The following is a 20013-nucleotide window of genomic DNA, read 5'->3' as shown; positions in this document are numbered from 1 at the left end:
AACATTAGCAGCATTGTTTTAACAGATGAGCAGTTTTGCACTGCTGCTTTTTAAAAAAATTCCTAATAAGGCACACAGAATTACTCTCTCAGCCTCATATCACTTCCAGACAATGTTTAAAGATAAATGTTCATAACTCTTCTGTGTTAGAGTACTGTCAACAAGTGTTCCTAAGTTTTCCATCTGGGAAGTTTGTCAGTGTATGATCTAGATATTACTTAATTTTTCTGATCTATATCAGAGTAAGAAGTAAAAAGATCAAGTATCTTTCTGAACATGCTGCTTTGATAATGGAGATAGGTTGCTAAGTGGCTTGCACTTTAGAAACAAACTAGTTGTGCTCCTTGCTCAAAGTTCAGTGAATTTTGTTTCTCTGTAGTTGGTGTAATTTTCTAAAAGTGCAGCTAGAAATGAATCCTTGGTGTTAGGTTTCCCCCCCACCCCGAGCATCTCTGAAATAGATGAATATTTACTTAGACGGGTCACTGGCTCGGAGGCTCTAATATTAGCTCTTCATTTTAGGAGATGGATTGCAACTGCCTCCCTTTTATAAACAAATTACTCTTTTTGAAAAGGTGTTGGGAGGGCATGTGTCAGAAAATGATCTTATGCTGAAATGTGATGATCAACACATTATATATGCCTTGCTTTGTCTCTTTCAATGTATCTGCTAGGCTTTAAAAAATTTCTAACATGTGCAGCCCTAGTTGGTATTTTGATGATACTGCTTCAAAAATCTGTACTTGAAGATGACAATTTGTCTCTAATAGTTTAAAGAAATTGCTGTGTTTCCTAGTGTATCCAAAATGGCATGTAGAACCTCCAACTCAAATAAAATAAAGAAATCCTACGTAGATAGCTTCCCTTTTATTCTAGAATTACATGCAGTTAAAGTTATATTCTTGCAGTGTCCTTACTTTCTGCTGTGCTTTCTCATTTTGGCAATTTCTTTTATTAGCTTGCTTATTTTATGTCATATTTTATGCATAAAAGGAAAGCAGTTATAATGTTAGCTGAGCATACTATTCAGAAATTCATAAAGCTGTAGATGAATTTTAAATTTTATGCAAGGGTTCACAGAAATCTAAACGACTTCTGAGGGATATTAAAGATTAAGTTATGTACATCCTTTTGGTTTGCAAGTCAGCTGTTGGGTATGGCTCTCTCGCTCTTTTTAAAATAAAATTAGATCATGGTCTCCTTCTCTTGCATATATTTGAAAAATGTCATTGATCTTTTGCTTGCAGTTGGCATCCTCAGCTGTTCTGCTGGCTGCTGGCAAAATCGGAGGTTGTTTAATTTAGGATCTCCCTCTAGTGGATCTGCCAGAGTCGAGGCACCGCTGAGCTCACAGGGATGGGCTTTTTGTCCTTCTGATGAGTTCAGAATGCAGAGTGGAAATCTCTGAAGTTAAGAGTAAAGGCTGTACTGCAAGTGGCAGCTTTCTGCTACAAAAGCCAGTGCAGGTCTGTCTCAAAGGACTCGGAAGCGATGGCTGCCTTATCAGTGAAACTGTTGGAAGTACTCTTCAGGTGTAGGTTTTTTCCTCCCCTTGATTTACAGGACAGATCAAATCCTAACACATCCTAACTTCTCCTGTGCTTGAACTCTGTTTGTTTAGATAAATGTCAAAGTGGTTTAGGTCCATTCTGGTTTGAATGATTGCATTAGCTAGCAGCTATTCAGCCGGACCTTATTTTCCTGCTGGCCAGTTGGGCAGATTGTAGGCAACCTGCAAATCCAGAAGAGAAGGACAACATAGGACTGCATTTTCTCCTGAAATTTTAAAGAATTAAACACTGCAGATTCCTGCCCCATACATATGCATGAAAAGTGAACCAAGTTTTTTTTCTGCCACTCTTACGGGAAAATTTTGGAAGACTTACTACTCATTACATTAAATAATTGTTCGATGTGGTCAAAAATGATACCTTCATCAAATGACAAGTGTGTGTCATCACGTTTAAGAGGTCAAATGAAGAGGATTTCTGGCTCTAAGGCTGTGTGCAATGTGTTCAGATATTCAGTAATTGGTCTTGTCTGGAGATGACGGCTCTCTACAAAGGTTTTGCATTGCATTACAAAGAAAATTTTCATATCTGCATTAAGTAGGGCTCATTGTTGCAATCAAAGTGGCTCTGGAATGAGAGAAAAGCTTCAATGAAGGGAAATTAGACGGCTGAGAATTCTCTGTGTGAGACAATGGATTATTTCTTTGAAGGAATAAGGTCACGTAAGGGAAGCTTGTGTTGAGAGGAACAAAGGAGTATCATACTCAGTTTTGCTGCAGAAAGCACCTTCTAGTTCAGCTGGGATCGGTGTTGCTTTGTGTGGCATCTGTCTTCAACCTCAGGAAAACCTTGCTGAGAGAATCAGAAACTCAAGCGTGAGATTTATAGATGTGTAATTTCCATCTGAGGAGGTCCTCACAGCTGTTTGTTGCAGAAGATGAAAGCAGCAAAAGAACTGAAGGAAGGATGTCACAACAGTAAATAAGTCTATTTTAATTCTTTCTAATAGAATTACGTATGTGTAGGATTTGTGATGCTTTTTGTACTAATCTGTAGCAGTTGTATATTGATTCTTGAAAAGATTTTGGAACGTTCTGGGTATAAAATCAGGGTCAGGAATGGCTTCAGTGAATCTGTTCTAGTATTGCCGTAGATCACAGTTTAATTCATAGGAAAATGGGGAGGAAGAAAAAGAAAGAGAGGTTTTTTTGTTTCCATAGTCTCATTATTTTGTCCATCTGACCTTTTTTGGGGGAGGGGGAAGTCCCTGTGGTTCAAGTTTTTTGAATTTCTCTTCGATTAGTAACTCTAGAAGTTAGGTTGTCCAGTTATTAAATAAACAAATCTTTATTCACAGCTGTATATTGATGTACAGCCCTTTCTCTTCCAGCAGAGATAGGTAATTAAATCCTTGCTGGTAGGGGAATGCACTCAAATCATGGATTGAATAATTCAGTATCTTTGGGAAATGCAAACTGAAACAAAAATTGGGGTTGCCTAATTGGAATATATAGAGAGACTACAGAAGACTGGAGTGAGAAAAGTATATGTGGAGAGCTCGGGGGGGGGCAGATCTCAAATGCTTTTCTTTGTACTGTTTTGTCCATGTCATGCTAAAACTTGTTTTGGGAGAAGAAGAATTCTACAGCAGTGAAGTAATTATGCTGTACCTGTACTCTTAGCAAGCCTCTGGAACAGGCTGTCAGCACTCCCTGTCAGAACAGGAGTAACATGATGGTGTTATTATTACCTGTGTTGTCAAAAGATGGATAAGATCTCTGGTCTTGCTAGCAAGATTTTTCCCTTCTTTTAAAATGTGGGATTGATTAAAGAAATTTTTTTAGGTTGTTACTAGGTGTTCATAATAGGTAATACTGATTAGGTAATCGTGATTTATATGCCAATATGTTGACCTACAGGAAGTTTTACCTGTTTATTGGACAGAGTACTTCCTCTTCATTGTAATTGCACATAAGATTATTGAAAGCATCACCAGTGTTAGTTGTGGTGTTTGGAAGTGAAGGCATGGTTGCTAAGTTTTCAGAGTTTTACGAACACCCATATGGTGTTTCTTATTTCTGGGGTTCTTCAGAATTAGTGGTATATCATGTGACAGCATTAAATTTTAGGTGAACAACCTGAAGAATTTAATTAAAATTTGGTAGCTAGTCTAAACTGCATGGCAGATATAAATAGAGGTACATTAATTTATGGATAAAGTTTTGTTTAATAAACATAGAGGAATGTCAGCATATTTTACTGTTGAGGGTTTATATTGTTGTCTTTAAAAATATTTTCAGTAGAAGTTTTAGGTAGATTAAATCTGCCTTTTGGGAGCAGGGTGTTTTCAGAAAAGTCTTGAAGATAGTTGTGAAATATAGCTTTGTTAGACTCATTTCTGTAGCACTATACACCAATAGTGACAGTCATCACCTATAACATTGTTATTTAAACAAATTTTGACAACTGGGGATGGGGGGCAGTAATAAATATCCCACAGTAGATGGTGGTGTTATATTTAACTTCACTGCTTGCTCCTTTAAGTTTGTGGTATTGTAGTTTCATTAAGCAACCGTAGTTCCCTGCTGGTGAAGCTTTGTCTCTGCGTCCCTGAGCATGGGATGGCAGAGGGAAACTGGAAGCTGCTGAGGTCCCCCAGCACACGGGTGCTGGGCCAAGCCTGGCTCCCAGGTTATCAGTGCCTGGTTTCCAAGGCATTGCTGGCACCGATAGGAAGTTCTGCTGGCATTGATAGGAGGCTTACCTCTACTTAAATTCAAGTGTATTTTAATGAATATTTTTGTTATTCCTGTTGCCTTTTATTACCTCGATCCAGTTAAAAGAGCTTGTGAAGTGGAAAGCGGTTACTTTCAAGTTTAGAGTGATGAGTGAATTAACTCAGCTGAAGGTGCTTATGGAGTGGTAACTGAGTGAGGAAGTAGGTGTTTGAAGGAAAGGGAGGCCTTGGCTGGAAGGTGATTCACCCAAATAGAAGTACTAGAGAGCATTTTGTCACTTGCTAATGCCCTAGTTTTTGGCCATCAGAGTCTTGCATATAAACCCATAACACACTTCCAGGGCTCAAGGAATGATGTGGTTTTGGTTCTGCTGAAGGCTGGTTAGCAAATCTCCCCAGACTTTGTTCTTTCATGGCTTAGAGCAGGACAAGCTCTGAATAGGAGCAGGAGCTGGAGAAGACACATGAAAGAGGGACACTTCACCATAATTGTTGTTCTTATTGCTTCCTGCACAGATCTCTGAAAAGCCTGCTTTCCATTCATTCAGAAAACCTTTAACCATTTAGTAAAACACTTTATTTTTTGGTAAGTTCTTATATACCCTAACAAATACATCTTTTTGGCTGTAGCTTTGAACTCTTGCCTGGGGTGTGGGCTTTGCTTAGTAGGAGTATTCAAACTGTCCTTAAAGAAAATATTTTCTAAAGATTATAGTTAGCCAGTTCACTTATGTTTATATCTTATACATGTATAAATAAACTTGCTGTCCACTTCCAGTCTTTGAAAAGACTTCTAAAAGGCATGTCATACTTTGATTTGGGTATCAGACTGTATAATTGGAACATTGCTTAGTTTTGGCACCAAAATACTGAGAAATGAAAGAGTGGAAATTCTTAGTTACTGAGTTGTTTATATAAACTTTCTCTAGGGAGAAAATGGAGATCTTCACCTCAAACTAAAATTCTTATGTGTGATAGTTGACCAGCTTTATTCAAAAATTACAGTTTGTCTTTTAATGCTGTACTCTGAAGGACTGTAATTGCAGGACTGAGATTTTCTGTGTGGTTTTGCCTTCTTGAATTAGGGCATGTGGGGTTCTGAGGAAGATTTCACATGATCTGGCTGCCACTGGTCCCCCCCCCCCCACCCCATTTCATCCATCCTTGTATTACCAGCTCCCAAGAAAGCCTGTCCAGCCAGATGAAAACACACACTAGCTCAGTGTGTAACTTGCAGGACATGTGTTATGCCAATCTTGAACAGCTGATCCTTGGGGTTTTTTAGGGCTATAGGAATGTGATCTTTCCAATGTCAGCCAGTGTCAACACTGGTAACATACAATGCAGCTGACATTAAAAGAAGTGGGGTAGGGTGTGGTGTGACACTCCAAAGCAGAGGAGGTAATTGAAAGACTGAAGGAACAGAGGAACAAAAGGCATTGAGGGAGGACAAACCATGTGTTTCCTTCCCCAGCTTGCCAGTTAATGCTTTCATAGGGTTGTGCAACTGAAATTGGTTTGGCTTTTGAATAGGGATACAAGGTAAGCAGTCAATTAGGGCTGAAAAATGAAGTTAAGGAGTTTGATAAACTACAACTCTGGTTGTGGTTTAAAAAGGTGATGTTGGGGATGCTTGATTTGGTTCCAGCAGTCCCCAGCAGTCTGATGTTGATGTTCTGATGTTGATGCCACCATAATTGTCTGTGTGACTGCATGAAGAACCAGGTCTGGCTCTGATCTAGGTGGTGGAAATGCTTCATGCAGGCTTTTTCCCCTGGGATTTTTAATGTGTTAGATTTCCAGTCCATCTCTCACCACGCAGTTGCCTGAAGGAAGGATGATGCAAAGGTGAGAATAAGCTGAAAAACAGAAAGCACTGAAACTGGAATGGCTGCTGAACAAATTAGTATGAAATGATATCCTCTGTCTGTCAGAGTGTGCTGTGGAGTGCACCATCTGTGCTTTTTTAGGAAAAAAAAGAGATGTTAGGTTTTCTTTAAAACTCAGAATGAATAGACCATTCATCCTCATCTCTCACTTGGCTTATATTGGCTTCTGAAGATAAAGTGATCCTGTAGGAGGATCAGAGTTCTTTTCCAGGCAGTATCTGGGTATTTCTCCTGGGGGTTGCGGTTTCTGAAGTATCTTGAAGTGTTCAAAAGCCTCTGAGAGTGCTTTTTATTAGCTAGTTCCTGTTTATTTAACGTAACACCTGTCCTGCTACCCAGGCAATTGTATTTTAGCAATGAAGTGGTAGTCTTGGCTTGCTGTAATAAACCTTCTAGGATAAAACATACTTTTTAACCTGGCATGTACCTTTAACTTGCTAATGTTCATTAGCAAGGTGGTTGCAGAGAGAATTTTGATGAGAAAACAGGCCTTGGTAGCTGGACATTTCTTTCTTGAAAGCCTGGTATACTCGGGTTGCAGTTCCTTGAGGCGAAAATGTGTAAGAGGTACCAGAACCACCAGGTTAATTGCCAGCAGGTGATTTTCTTCTGTCTCCTGTGTGCATAGCTGTGAAAGAAGCCCACCACTGGAGTAGGCTGGCCAAGTTCAAGCTAACTTGGCCTGCTGATGCTTGCCTTCTTCAGAATTCTGCAGATGGATAACGTGGTTTTCTGAAGGACAGTGCTCTGGAACAAAGTCTGAGGCTACAAGAACAGATTTTCTCACAGCTAGGTGGGTTGGAATGGCCAGTGCAGGTGAAGCTCGGTGTTTGCTTTCTGGAGGTGTTGGCTAAAGAAGGACTAAGGTAGAAGGGTTGGAGAGTGGTAGTTTGCATCCAGCTACTGGAGCATGATAATACCTTCTTCAAAAAAAACATACTCTTAAAGATTAAATGGGTGGAAGCTTGAACTTCTCATTTCTACTGCATTTTTCAGTACAAAATAGTTCTGGTTGGTATATGGACACATTGTGACCATTTCTTTTTATTTTTGTTCTTCATTGTTTATTTTTACGCCAGCATGTTTCATTCTGAGGAATAGGACGGGAATTTCATCACATATCTGATACTTAAAAGTGTTGCCTGCAGTTTGCAGCTCAAGCTGTGAGCCTTGACTTACTCCAAGTGTTCTGTTGGACACGGCAAGCAGCAGTGCTGGTGTTTATAGCACCTTTAACTGCTGCTGGATTATGTCTACTTGTAAAAGTCCATGAAAGGCTGCAGCCTGGTGCAGGCAGCAAATAGCCCAGCTGCCTGGGAGCTGCAGTCATGGCTTAGTGGGCATTAAAGCCTTCCACCTGTCACACAGGGGAGAGGAGAGGAGGACATGCATCTTATGGAAGTTTTAAAGCTGAAAAGTTTTCCAGATGAGCCGTGTGGCAGATGTTTCTACTTAACGATAATTTCATTATTAATTTATCGATGCAGTTAAATATTTTGCATTTCAAGGACTATAGGTTTGTACCTGTGGGTGTCTCTTGGGAGATACTTCAAGCAAAAATAGTACATCCCAAGCAACATCATTAGGTAAAAGGGCCTAATGCTTGCTGAAAGTATAACTAAGGAAGACACCACCTCTGTAGTACATTCCTGCTTTTATCCTCCAGAATTAAGTTCCATTCCTTTTTGTAATTCTAAGGTACGTAGATAGTGCACAGACACTTCTATAATTTTCATGATTAAGGACCACAGTGGACACAATACTGTGGTGTTCTGAGGAAATGAACCTTTTTGTATGGCTTTTAACCAGGGCACTTGTTTGTTGTGTCTGAGGCAAATTGCCTGTCCTTGATGTGTCAGTGTATCACACATGGTCTTTGTATCAGTTTGGGTGACTTTCACAAGTTCAGATAGGAAAAAGTTTTGCGTTGTGATATTTGAGATGGGGAAGATCTCATTACAACTCTTGTCACTCTAACTAGTCTGGTGGAATATCAGTGAGAAATCACTGCTTCGCTCTGGGACGTTTTCAGAACTTGACATTTTAATTTATTCTAATTCTTTTTCATAAATTCCATCATCTTGAGCATAGCTTTAATCTAAATAATTTCCTGGATTATCCTGCCTGTTTTGACAGCAACAATGCATTCATGGTCTCTTGTATTCCATTCCACACTTCTTCATTCTTCACTTCTTTTTACACAGTTTTGTGCTGTAAGTACATTTGTGATTAAAATGGTAAAGCTTTTTTGTTTCTAGAACACAGATCTTGTGTATACAATTACTTGAAAGTTGTATGGTTCAGAGTTGCCCATCAGTAAAGGCTGAAGATGATTTTGCATGACCTTCCCTTTTGCATTTCTTATGCTTAGCAGAATTCACAGTTTGTACATTTGTTATATGCCCCCATTCCTTTGGACACAATACTTACCTATCCAAAAAAGGCCTTTGATCCAAGTTGATGAGCTGAAATCTGAATAAGTTTTGGTGTGACCTGTAGAAACATGCTTTATCTTCCTTCTCTCAGTGTGGTGATAAGGTTCTGATGGTTTTTCTCGTGTTCTTTTGTTTTTTCCTTTTTCTTTTTTCTCCCACTTTTCCAGTGTTCTATTTAGGTGAGTGTTTTAATTGTTTGAGCCTTTTTTGTTCCTCCAAGAGGACTTCATTGTTTAAAGAAAAACTCAGACTTGGAGTGCTTTTCAAAGCTTTTGTCAAATTCCATCATATATAAAGTTTGTTTTGCATTTCTGTGAAACCTTTCCATCCATGTGAAATAAATTCATTCCCCAGATGTGTGAGGTAACATTGTACATGCGTGAGGTTGCAGTTTTTATTTGCTGCATTATGTTGTTGAGCTTGTTTGGCTTAAAAAGCAGAAGTGAGCAGTTCTTACAATGTTGTGTGATGGCTGGCCTTTTTCCTTGATTTTGTGCTTTTTTTTGCATGGTAAAAATTCAAACCATTAATTTATGATCTGTCTTTGCTCTTAGGTCCTACATTGCCTCGACAGAATTCACAGCTTCCTTCTCAAGTACAAAATGGTCCATCACAAGAAGAAATGGAAATCCAGAGAAGGTATGGTATTAAAAGTGAACAGCTGTTCAGTTCAAGGAAGTGTTAACTCCTTGAATTATGAGAAAATAAATGTCAAGGACTTAGAACTGCACTTCTGCATGAGAGCAGCATTTGTATGTGCGCAGTTTTCATTAGTGCAGCTCTGTAAATACTTTGTAGCTGGATCCCTTGTTCGTGCTCTCCACCCATTCAAACAATGCAGTTGGAATTGGCCTGTCAGGAAAGAGTTGAAGATCAGAGGGGAAGCCTTGGGAAATTTCACTGCTGTCATTTCCAACCAGGCTAATTAATTTTCCAGTGACTGTTGTGTGTTCAGTTTTTGACACTGAAAAAAGCAGCAAGTGAGGAAGGAAGTTTTAGAAGCAGAGAATTGAGTCATCACGAATGACAGGTTTTTTGTCCTGAATGTGGAGGTACTAGATCAGAGCATTCTATTGGAAATCTTGTTTGCCTTTACAATGTATTCTTTAGCAAAAAACCTTAATTTTCTACTTTTAGTGTATAAATTTATGGAGCCTTCAGCAGTTTAACTTTCAGCTGGAGCAGTGCTGGTTATATCTGTGCTGCCCTGAGTGACTGGTCTGTGTTCCCCATACCAGTTGGTGCTTCCTCCAAGCTAAGCTGTTCCATTCAGTTTCTATCCCTGCAGGATATTTTTCAGACCCATAGCATTTTGAACATACAGGGTTTTTTCCATTCCTTTTAATAATCATTATGTGTTGATGGAGTTCCCAATTTCCACAAACTCTGTGGTTGCCATACTCCCTCTTTTGTTTCGTGGCAATATGGAGTGGTGCTGTAGGGTGAGTGTCTGGGTTATGGGTGTATGAAATGGCAAAGCCTTGTAGGACAGTGCTGTCACACTGGGCTAAGTGAAAACAGTAAGACCTTGGGCTGTCCCAAGCACACTGCCTGTGGTGCAATCCTGGATTATTTTACCATCAAAATACTCCCAGGAGATTAGCTGTTCCCTTCCTGAAGGGATGCTGGGAGTGATTTAGGTCACATGCAGAACAGATACAGGCAACAGGAGCCTTGAATAAATGGGAGGTGGTCCAGACTGATGGTGTAAATGCACCCTATAGCTTTTTGTGGTAACTGGAAGAGTGCTTAAACATGTTGGCTCTAATTAGCACTCAGGTTTTTTCTGTTTGCTATTCAGCATTGAGTTTGTTTATGAAAAGGTGAGCAGAACCAGATTGCTAATTTGAGAATAATTCATTTGATAAACTAGCTATGTATGTTGAACAAAGGGTTGACATCAAAATTGGTCATACTTGTCTGTCTCTTTTCTTCTGTGTGTTCTTGAATCTGAGTGGGGATCACTTTATCTGAAAGTTACCTTGTTTAAAAACAAAAAGCAGAAAGCTCATTACAAATTTGTCCGTTTGATGTGTTTATGTGCAAGTTTGCTGTCATGGTAAAAGTCTTTTATGTCTCTTCTTTTGACAGACTTTTAAAAAGCCTTTTTTCTTTTGATATTTTTTCTGTCCTACATTAGTGGCTTTTAGTATTTTTATTTCCTGTCTGTTCCTTTAGACGGCTGCATTATCTGAAATGTATAATGCTGAAATACTTTTCAGAGAAGCATTGTAGATAGGCATCTCTTCAGAAAAAGGTGCTGCCCTATATTAAGAGCTCTGAAAGTCTCTTGAAATTTTTGGCATGTGAAGGTCATCCTATCAGATGGCATTCTGTGGCTTTGCTTTTTTGATCAGTGTGCTCTCCTTGTTTCCATTTAATGTCCTCTTTGAAGTCTGGTCCTGGGTTTGATTTGCTTTTCCCTGAAAAAAGGATGGAGCACTGGAATGGGTGTTTACTCATGCTGGTAGACAGATTGTCTGTGGAAAGACTATTGCTGTTTTGTCATTTAGCTTAAGAAGAACATGTAATTTTGCTAAAATCTTTCACAAATGCTTCTTCAGTCTCATTACTCCTGTAACTACATGGCTATAATAAAGTTCAATTAACTCCAAGCTAGAACTTCTCTTCCATAGTAACTGTCTTGCAGCTTTCAGACTGTAAGAACAAGAGTTACTACCATAATGTAGAGAGTAGTAAATAGTTGGGAAGAAAAGGTTTAAGTATATATTACTTTTAACATTTTAACATTTAAAGTGACATTTCCAATCTCAGTAAAGGGTAAAGGCAGTGTGGGAAGACTCGAATCCTGTGGGGAGCAGTAAGACTACAGGGAATGCAAGAAATGGGAATAAATGTTACTGCGTGGGAAGGAACATGGGGTTTGTGATGGATCAGGAGAAAGGCTTTGCCAAGTCTGTGGCTCGTGAAATGTGTGTCTTTTGGGTGGGGGTTTTCTTGAAAATGTGCTTGATAATAGTTGTCTTTGAGTTCTGGTCTCACATCCCTCCTCTTAGGTGTACCTGGATTTAGTAGTGTGTAACTGACTCCCATGTTAAGTGCAGGAAAACTTTTTTTTTTTTTTAAATTATTCTAAGCTGGAGAAAAATATCTGCTTGCATGAAAATTAAAGTTGAAAAAGGGACCCAGTGGAGGTCTAGTCCAACCCTCTGCTCAAAGAAGGACTAATTTCAAAGTTAAATTATGTGGCTTGTAGCTTCAGGGTTTTCCTAGGCATAAATAGAAACATTTCTTCAGAAATATTTTGCCAAAGGACTGGCCCGTGAAGAATGCCATAATAAAGAGAGCTCTTCAACGGATCTGATGTTTTCCTTTGCTTTTATAACCAGTGTTCAGGAATCTTGGGAAAATTGGGAACTGAAGAGTGAAATTAGATCATTGCCAGCAGAAGTACATTATTTTGGTTCAGAGATTTTTCTCTATTTTAGAAAAGATTTAGATGCCTTACATTTTGGGTAAAAGTGCTAAAGTAGTAATACTACTTTGTTTATTTTGCTGCAGATCTTCTTACTTGAATATTTGTATTGCTTACTGTGCAGTGATACAGTTTCTAAAGCTGCTAGGACCAGATGTGCCATCTGAGACACTGAGGTTTTTATGAGGCCAAGATTACACATAAGATGTAAAGAAATAATATTTTCTGGTGAATTGGTAACTTTAAGAAACCTTAGCACATGGTATGTGCTTTCCCTCTCAGGGAGTACTTGAAGCTAGCTCTAATTTTCCTTAACTTACACTCACTTAAGTACAGTAACAACAAGCTTTAAAACACTCCAGCTTCCATTTTTGATCCTCAAAACTGAGGGGATATTTTGTTCTGTGGGTTGTTTTTCATTTTGCCAGAGAGGTGGCCAGGCAGTGTTTATAAATTCCACTGATTGATAATGAGCCAGCTTCAGTTGACATACGTATTTGTTAATAACTCCAGAGTTACCTCATGTCACAGACCATTTTAAAATACAAGATTAGTTCATGGCATGCCTGTGTGTGCTACTCGTGCATGTAAATTTACCTTCTCTCCCAGCCGTGGTAAATAGATTGGCAGGAGTGTGAGTCACTGAGTTGGTATCTAATATGACACTTGGGAATTTAATGAGTTAATGCTTATAAATAACTTCAAAATGGTCACAGCTTCATAAATAAAGAGAGCAAGAGCTCCAGGATCAGAGGAACTGTACAGATAGTAAGGAATGATGAGGGTGTACAAGCCCCCCACTGTCCCTCAGGGACGTCATGGACCAAAACTTGACCGAATTCTTTCGTAAGTACTCGAAAACATTCCAAGTTTGCAAAATGCAACAGCAGAATATTAGGGCGGGGGGTTGTAATTGTTACATACTTGAAGTTCACTTGCTGCTTCAGTTTGGTTTGTGATGATACCATTAAAGAAAACGTGGGGTGTGCCTGTGCTAGAATGTAGTGTGGACATGGTGTGGTTTTCAGAACATCTTGTGGAAGAGTTCTTAGTTTTAGTGCAAGTACAGAGGCTGACAAGGGTAACAGTTTATTTACTGATAGACTCAATGGCAAGATTTTTATTTTACAGATTAAAAGCATTTTTTCTGAATTTTGCTAATCTTATTTTTTAACTGCAGTAAAATATTTTTCCCCCTGTAAATGAGTAATTATTACATACTCCTGAGCTTGAAAACATGTGGAAATACTAAAAGAAAAAAACTTGCACCCCACAATTCAGTATCAATTTAGCTATAGTAATTTAAAGGAATGAAAGTTTGCCCATGGCTTTGTGTAGCCTTGTTTCTACTGATTTCTCACAGCCTGTCACCTTTCCCTAGTTACTGGCCAGATGTACAGCTTCCAGTTTTCCTTTGCTTCTGAAATTGTGCCATTTATCCCACAGCTTCTTTCAAGGATGTAGAATTTCTTTAAAAAGCATATGGATTGATTAGATTATAACTTAGAGTTCTAATTTGAGATAGATGTGATTATGATGTAGTGGTTGGCCTTTTGGTTTAGGGTTTGAGTGGTCAGTACAATCAGTTATATGATTGTATTGTGTGTAACTGCATGTTACAGAATTTGCATGAAGTTTGCATCCCAGAGACTTGATTTAGATGAAATCAAAAGAATTTTTAATGCCTAAGATACAGGGGTATTTTTCCCCCCCTTTTATTTTTTTTGCCAATGAAAGGTTTTTCTACTGCTGAGATTCTTCTTTTTTCTAAAATTCCATGAGTACAAGTGTCTTTTTGTGATCTAACTTCTGCCAGGAAAGTTGGTGTTCTGTTAATTTTAGATGATGTATTGAAAAGATGGACATGAAGAAAATGAGGCTTAAGGAGGTTTGATGCAAGAGCATTAATAGATCCCTCAGTCTGTTAGAATTCCTCTATCTAATACATTTCAGGTTTGTAGTCGTCTCTTCATGTCTTTATCGTGGTGGCTGGCTACTAATTTTTGCTTGACTGATGAAACCTAGTTCTTATTACTTCCAGCTAATGCATTTTTAGCTTATAACATAAAAGCTTCTTCTTAAACCTTAAATCCCTTTTGATCAAGGAAATGAAAGCCTGTTAGTTTGACTTTGGTAACAGATAAAGCATAGGACAGTAAACTGGACCCTGACAGTATTTTCTTTGCAAAAGCAGAAAGGATGTTCCTGGGCTATGGTAAAGCATTTGACAGATATCAAGAGGGAATTTCCTAGTTAATGTGGAAGAGAGGAGCATTAGAACAGGCACCAATGCATGAATGGGACCTGGAACAATCAAATTTGTTTTGGTGTTTTGCTGAACAAAGCAAGTCCTTGCTGCTGATGTGAGTTGAGATACGTGAGAATGAAGGACAACAGGAGGAGTTGGATGATATTGCAGATTTTGATGATCAGAATAGAACGAGAGCTCATAGTAGGCCTCCTGTTTTAGAGGGGAAAGCCACCAACCCATAGATCATACTAGTGTATTGGGAAAATCAAATGGACATTGGAAGTGTTACATGCAATGGTGACTGATCAAGAAAAAGCTGCCTGATCACTGGAAGTAGCTGTAAGGACCTAGATTTGTGCAGTGTTTCAAAATCATGATGCATGTAGTCAATTACTTGCTTATATAATTTTGCATTAAATTAAGTGTAGAGTGTTTGATACAATTTTTTTTTAAAAAACCAAACAAACTGTGATTTGAAACAGTCTCACCTTTCACTGCTGCTTAAAGAACTAGAGATCCACAGCACTGTTCAGACTGGCAGTAATTGTCAGTTCCAGGGCATATACATAAACTCACTTCACAAACCTCTGGCTTGGCAGATCTTCTGAGTCCCTGTTTCTTGCTCACTGTCCCAAGCTGACTAGGTCTTGTCTGGGTTTCTCTGACACCATGTGCATTATGCTCAGGAAGAAACTGTCCTCACTGTCTAGAACTTGGCAGAAAATAAAGCTAACTTGGTAAGAGTTTTAGAGCAGGAGTTTAGTTTAGATAATGCAAAGTTAAGTTTCTGCAGCTGAGATTGCTTAGGAAGATGCAAAGAGGTTAAATATTGATCACTTCTGCTGAGCTTGTTATTGGTGCATCTGTGTACTTTTTATTTATGAAGATTCTCAGTCTCTGTGGAGGCTGCCTGTGTTTGATGTCAATACAGATTGGAAATTTCCAAGCTGTGGTACATGAATTATGAAATTTGGGGGGTGGTGTGTGTTCATTCCATGGTACATAATGTGTAGGCACTGAGATATGTATTCAGTAGGTTTGCGTGACCACACAGGAGAGTGAGCTCTGTGGTAAATGCTGAATTTTGGAGTGGTGAATAAATATTTAATATTAAAGATGGAAGAGCAAGTTTAATGCTGATACTCCGTTTTGATTATTCAGATAAGTTCCTGCAAATTTGAAGGGCCATAACAGACACACTTGCCTGAACTTGTGCAGAAGATGATCAGAGGATTAAACTATTAAAAATCAAGCAAGGAGCTAAGTTCAAAATAACATGTCAGAGCATTTTTTTTTTTGCCCTGTAAACAGTTCCAACAGTGATAAAGTAGGTTAGCTGTGTCTGCATCTACTTGTGTTGATGTCCAGAGAGTGTGTGCAGATCCTGGTGATCACAAGGTGGCTGCTCTTCTGTAGAGGACAACGTGCTTCAGATGGAGTTGAGGTCAGCCTGCATCTGGTGCTGGTGCCTGTGGCTCAGCCAGACATTGTGTAGCCTGTTTGCAGCCAGCTGCTCTGTTTGTTGCAGTGACTCAGTGGTGGGAGGAGGAGAACCATCATGTGAGATGTATTCTAGTAAGTAGTGACTGTTGGATTAGATAATGCTATCTGTGCCCACATGCTGGGGCTAACAGCATTTGAGAATAAAACTCAAAACACTGCTGTCTTGTTTGTTGCTCCACAGTTTGAGGCAGGGTTAGAGGAGCTCGGAGCAGCCCCGAAAGCCTGGCTACACTGACACTCTAGGTTGAACAAGTCAGTTGGTTTGGACTGATGAGCCCAGCTTTAATTGTAGCTGGTAAAATACATTTACTTTTAGAACTTTAGCAGAGTAGAGTTATTCCTAGATTTCATGTTTATAAACCTTTAAGAAAAACCCTAGTGAAGCCCAGAAATAAAGATGCATCCACTATTGAGTACTTTCTTATAATCACATTTGGTTTCTTATACAGAATGTCTTAATGGTAACTTTCAGAACAGTGAGTGCTGAATATTACTGCAATGTTTAAAGCCAGCAATAGTCTGGCAACCTTCATGTTGCCTTCTGGGTGTCATCCTTGTGTCTCTCTTCTGCCACACCTTGTCATTTTAGAAAAAGTAACAGCACAAGCAAGAAACTATTTTTCAAAAAAAAAGCGAAAAACACCATGTGGGACACAGAAAATCTCTCCTCAATTTTATGATTTTTAAGTCCGCGTTGTTTTTTAATGACTCAAGTGATGGCCTTTGGTGTCATCTTTCAATACACATTAGTGATACATTTCTTTTCTCCCCCATTCTCCTTGTTGTTGTATCTTTAAGCAGACAAAACAGGAATAGTATTCATATTGATCTTTGAGTGATTTGATGCCCTGCTTTGACACAGTTTTTCTGCCAAACAAGAATGAAATACGAAATTGGCGTGTTTATAAATGATGACTAACAGCTGTCAAATATTATGTATTATCTGCCTGCAGCTGACCTCTTCATTCAGTGTAGCAATTGCTTCAGTAAGGTCTGTTCCTCAACATACTTTGTTTTCTGCAGGCTTTGCCTTGGATCTTTGTTTTCTACAGTGAGTTTTAAAATTAAATACTTCAAACAAGTTTCTGTTCGTCTTGGAGTGTCTGTCAGCTCAGTGCCTGCCGAATTTGGATGTGATACAAAGATGCTTTCTTACTGTTCATGGAAATACCTCTGTTTTTAATGTATCTGGCTTTGTGACAAGAAGCCTTCCAGGTTCGTGGCTGAACTCTGTTACTCAGGTTTGGGTGATGAGGTATGGGCTTCTCAGTGCAGTTTCCTATCATCTTTTTAGGAAAAAATTTAATGGCTTGATCTCACAGCCAAGAGCAAAGCAAGCTAGTGTTAGAATCCTGAAGATTTATGCGAATGTACAGCACAACTTCCACTTGAGGAAACAAGGTGACCTGCCAGAGCAGGCAGCTCTTTGCTTTTGCAAACTGTTTCAGCTCTGGATTTGTTACTTGCAGGGTTTTTTTTTTCTTTTGGTGCCCTTGTGACAGAAGCTCTGAGTTTTGACACAGTGGGGGTTTCTGCATGTTTCAAGGCATCTTTGCTGTGGTGGAAGGAGTCTTTCCACAAATAAAGTAACTGCTGCAGGTGAGCAAAATATGGAGGCTTAGATGTGAAAAGTGTCCCAGAAAGGGACAGTTTCCCTCTGGCTATTAAGTCTGCTCTGAAGCAGAATATTGTTTTACCAGTAAACACTGAAGTTTCTTAATCTACGTGAGATCTTTGTCTTCTCTTCAACCTGTATGGTAATGGCCATATTTTAAGAGAATTAACTGAAGATTCCATTCTTTTGATTGACTGTGCTGAGGTCTTTAGCAAAAGAACAGGAGGGTCTCTCAGTCATTCACCTTCAGGAACAGAAGTTAAAAACCCCACCTGTTCCCTTCTGCCTCCCCAATACAGATCAAAAAATAATGGATAGTATTAGTTGGAGATAGCCTCCTAGTTACCCATCACACACACTGGGTTTTGAATGCAGTGGTGCTACTTGCTAAATGGAAAGTGATCTCAGTGTGCATGTGGTGTTGGCTCATTTCATATAATAACAGGAGCTGAGACAGCAGGACTTCTTAATTGTTATTCTTTTTTATGATCAAGAGCAAGCCAGGAAGGCTTTGTGTGTACCTGGGTAAGTAAATTAACTGCAATTGTGTTTTGCAGTTGTCGTGTAGGAGACATTCTGAACACTTTCACCATCACAGAATGTGGGGGGATTTTTTTCAGCAGGGATGCAACAGTGTGTGCTTAATTCTGCTCATTGCATTTTTTTCTCCATGTGTTATTTCAAGAATGTAGTCATGCTCCTGCTGCTTGGCTGCCCAAAGAACTGTAGGATTAATGCTCATATTAAGTCACAAGTTAGTATTGTAAATATGATTCTTTATCCTCAGACAATATTTCCCACTATCTCCTTAACTGGACAAAAGTATAAGGGCAAGAGAGGAAATAATTTTAAAAGCTGATGCAGTATTAAAGTAAGCTGATTAAGAAACACCACCACAAAAAAAAAATAACCAAGAGCCTCCCCCCAAAACACCCCAAAGTGAATTTTCCCAAAATGCTTTTGACATGAAGCTAATTAAAATCCACAAAGAAAGTGCCATGAATAGTCTCTGTGGTAAAGCTAGCAGCTATTCTGAGATTCTGAAGTTGGCTCTGAATCTAAACATGAGTAACAGTACCTTGTGTGTGTGACTGACATGTATAGTTTTACAGCAGTCTCAGCTATTTAATGTAAATTAGCTCTTGGATTTAGTAATTCACACTTCCAAAATAGTTAGAATAATCACATTGCCTTTTCATAACAAGCATTTCACTATGAGACAGCTTTTTGGGGCATTTTGAGTACCTCTTCAGCTTTTTCTGAAGTTGTCCTGGTGGCCAGATGTGCTTTCTAAAGCTGAAGGATTTTCAGGTATTGCTTTCACAGGGTTCTTGAACTACAAGTCTTGTCATTCAGATGTACTTTAATTGACGTGTGATGACTCTCCTTAATCTACTAATGCTTTTGTCTAATATAATTTTGATCTCTGGCAAAATTTTAAAATAAAATTATACTATCTATTGCTAGCTAAAAAAAACCAGAGGGATTTCATGCTTTTTCTTTTTTTTTTTTTAAATAATCAGATGTGATTTTACTCTTTTTAAGCTACCCACTGTAACACTTGCTAAGAGTGTGTAGCTTATGGAATTCTTAAGTTGTGTTAAAGCAACTTGATTGCATTACTGGCATTCTGATCTCCTTGTGCACCTTTTGGTTTGCTATTCAAAACATTTACTAAAATTGTTAAAATGACAGTGCAAATGTAGTGAGGTGTGTTTTTTTGATTTTTTTGTTGTTGTTGTTTGCTTATTGTTTTGGTTTCTTTTTTTTTTCTTTGTTGACAAAGGGATGCTTCAGTGACATATAATGAGAAATTACTCTCAACAATGGTGTATTTAATCTCGTATGTATGAGATATGTTTGCAAGGTATTTTGCTGCCCTCTCTTGGGAGAGCATTTGTATTGTAAGCAAAGTGCTTAGCTTTGTTCCTGCCAAAAAAGTCTGGGTTTTTTCCTTTTATTTCCTGAAGAAATGGAAAATGAGGATTCTTTTACAAAAAAAGTGAAGTGTGAAATACTGAGTCGCTCAATATTTATGAAATAATGAATACTTTTTCATTCAGCTGTTGTGTGGATGAAAGTTGTTCTCACTGTCTTTCATCTAGATCTTATTAGGTAGCCAGCACAGTTTGATAGTGTTCATTGCCAATTGAAATAGTTTTTGCTTCAGATTAAGTTTGAACACCTGTAGATGCATTTTGTTACGACACAAACCCTTCTGGGCCAGGCTGAACACCTGGAATACTTCCCTCTGCTGCTCTCCCATCCTCTGGGCATCTCTTGGTTCAACAGCTTCTGCATGATGCTATTTCTGTTTTCTAAATGATTTCCCGTGGTTGTTTTTTTTTTTTTCCTGTGAGCTTTTTCCTGCTCTTTCTTTGAATCACCCTGGCAAGGAGTTCCATAGCTCATCTGCTTGGTGTGCAGAGGTGCTCTTTTCTTTTGAGCTTTGCTCTCATTAGTTGCATTGAGTCTTTCCTCCCAGCTGTTGTAAAGGGATGTCCTCATCACCGACGATTTTGTACAGCTCCAGTTGTCTTTCCCAGAATGCAGAATTCCAGCTTTTAAAATTATTTTTAGATGGAAAGTGTTTGGTGCATTTGATCACAGTGTTGTCGCTCTTCGAATCTTTTCAG

At 38.8% G+C, this 20013-nt stretch overlaps 1 protein-coding gene across 11 annotated transcripts in view; it reads left to right on the top strand.

The window, feature by feature from the left end:
* Window positions 1–20013, top strand: part of ENAH (ENAH actin regulator) — a 90977-nt gene that overhangs the window by 48691 nt on the left and 22273 nt on the right. For 5 of the 11 annotated variants that reach the window (XM_042051519.1, XM_042051517.1, XM_042051514.1 and 2 more), the window contains exons 4-5: window positions 8740–8751; window positions 9127–9211. In XM_042051519.1, coding sequence (XP_041907453.1) covers window positions 8740–8751; window positions 9127–9211 — 97 coding nt within the window. Of the gene's footprint in view, window positions 1–2201; window positions 2489–8739; window positions 8752–9126; window positions 9212–20013 lie in introns of those variants that run through there. The other 6 variants (XM_042051520.1, XM_042051518.1, XM_042051515.1 and 3 more) reach the window with 2 other exon arrangements.

The sequence above is a fragment of the Corvus kubaryi genome, unplaced genomic scaffold, assembly GCF_017639235.1.
Source record: "Corvus kubaryi isolate FWS band 111438036 unplaced genomic scaffold, C.kubaryi_AGA036_p1.0 76, whole genome shotgun sequence".
NCBI lineage: Eukaryota > Metazoa > Chordata > Aves > Passeriformes > Corvidae > Corvus > Corvus kubaryi.
Note: the sequence above shows the minus strand (reverse complement) of the source record. Positions and strands in the feature narration are given on the sequence as shown.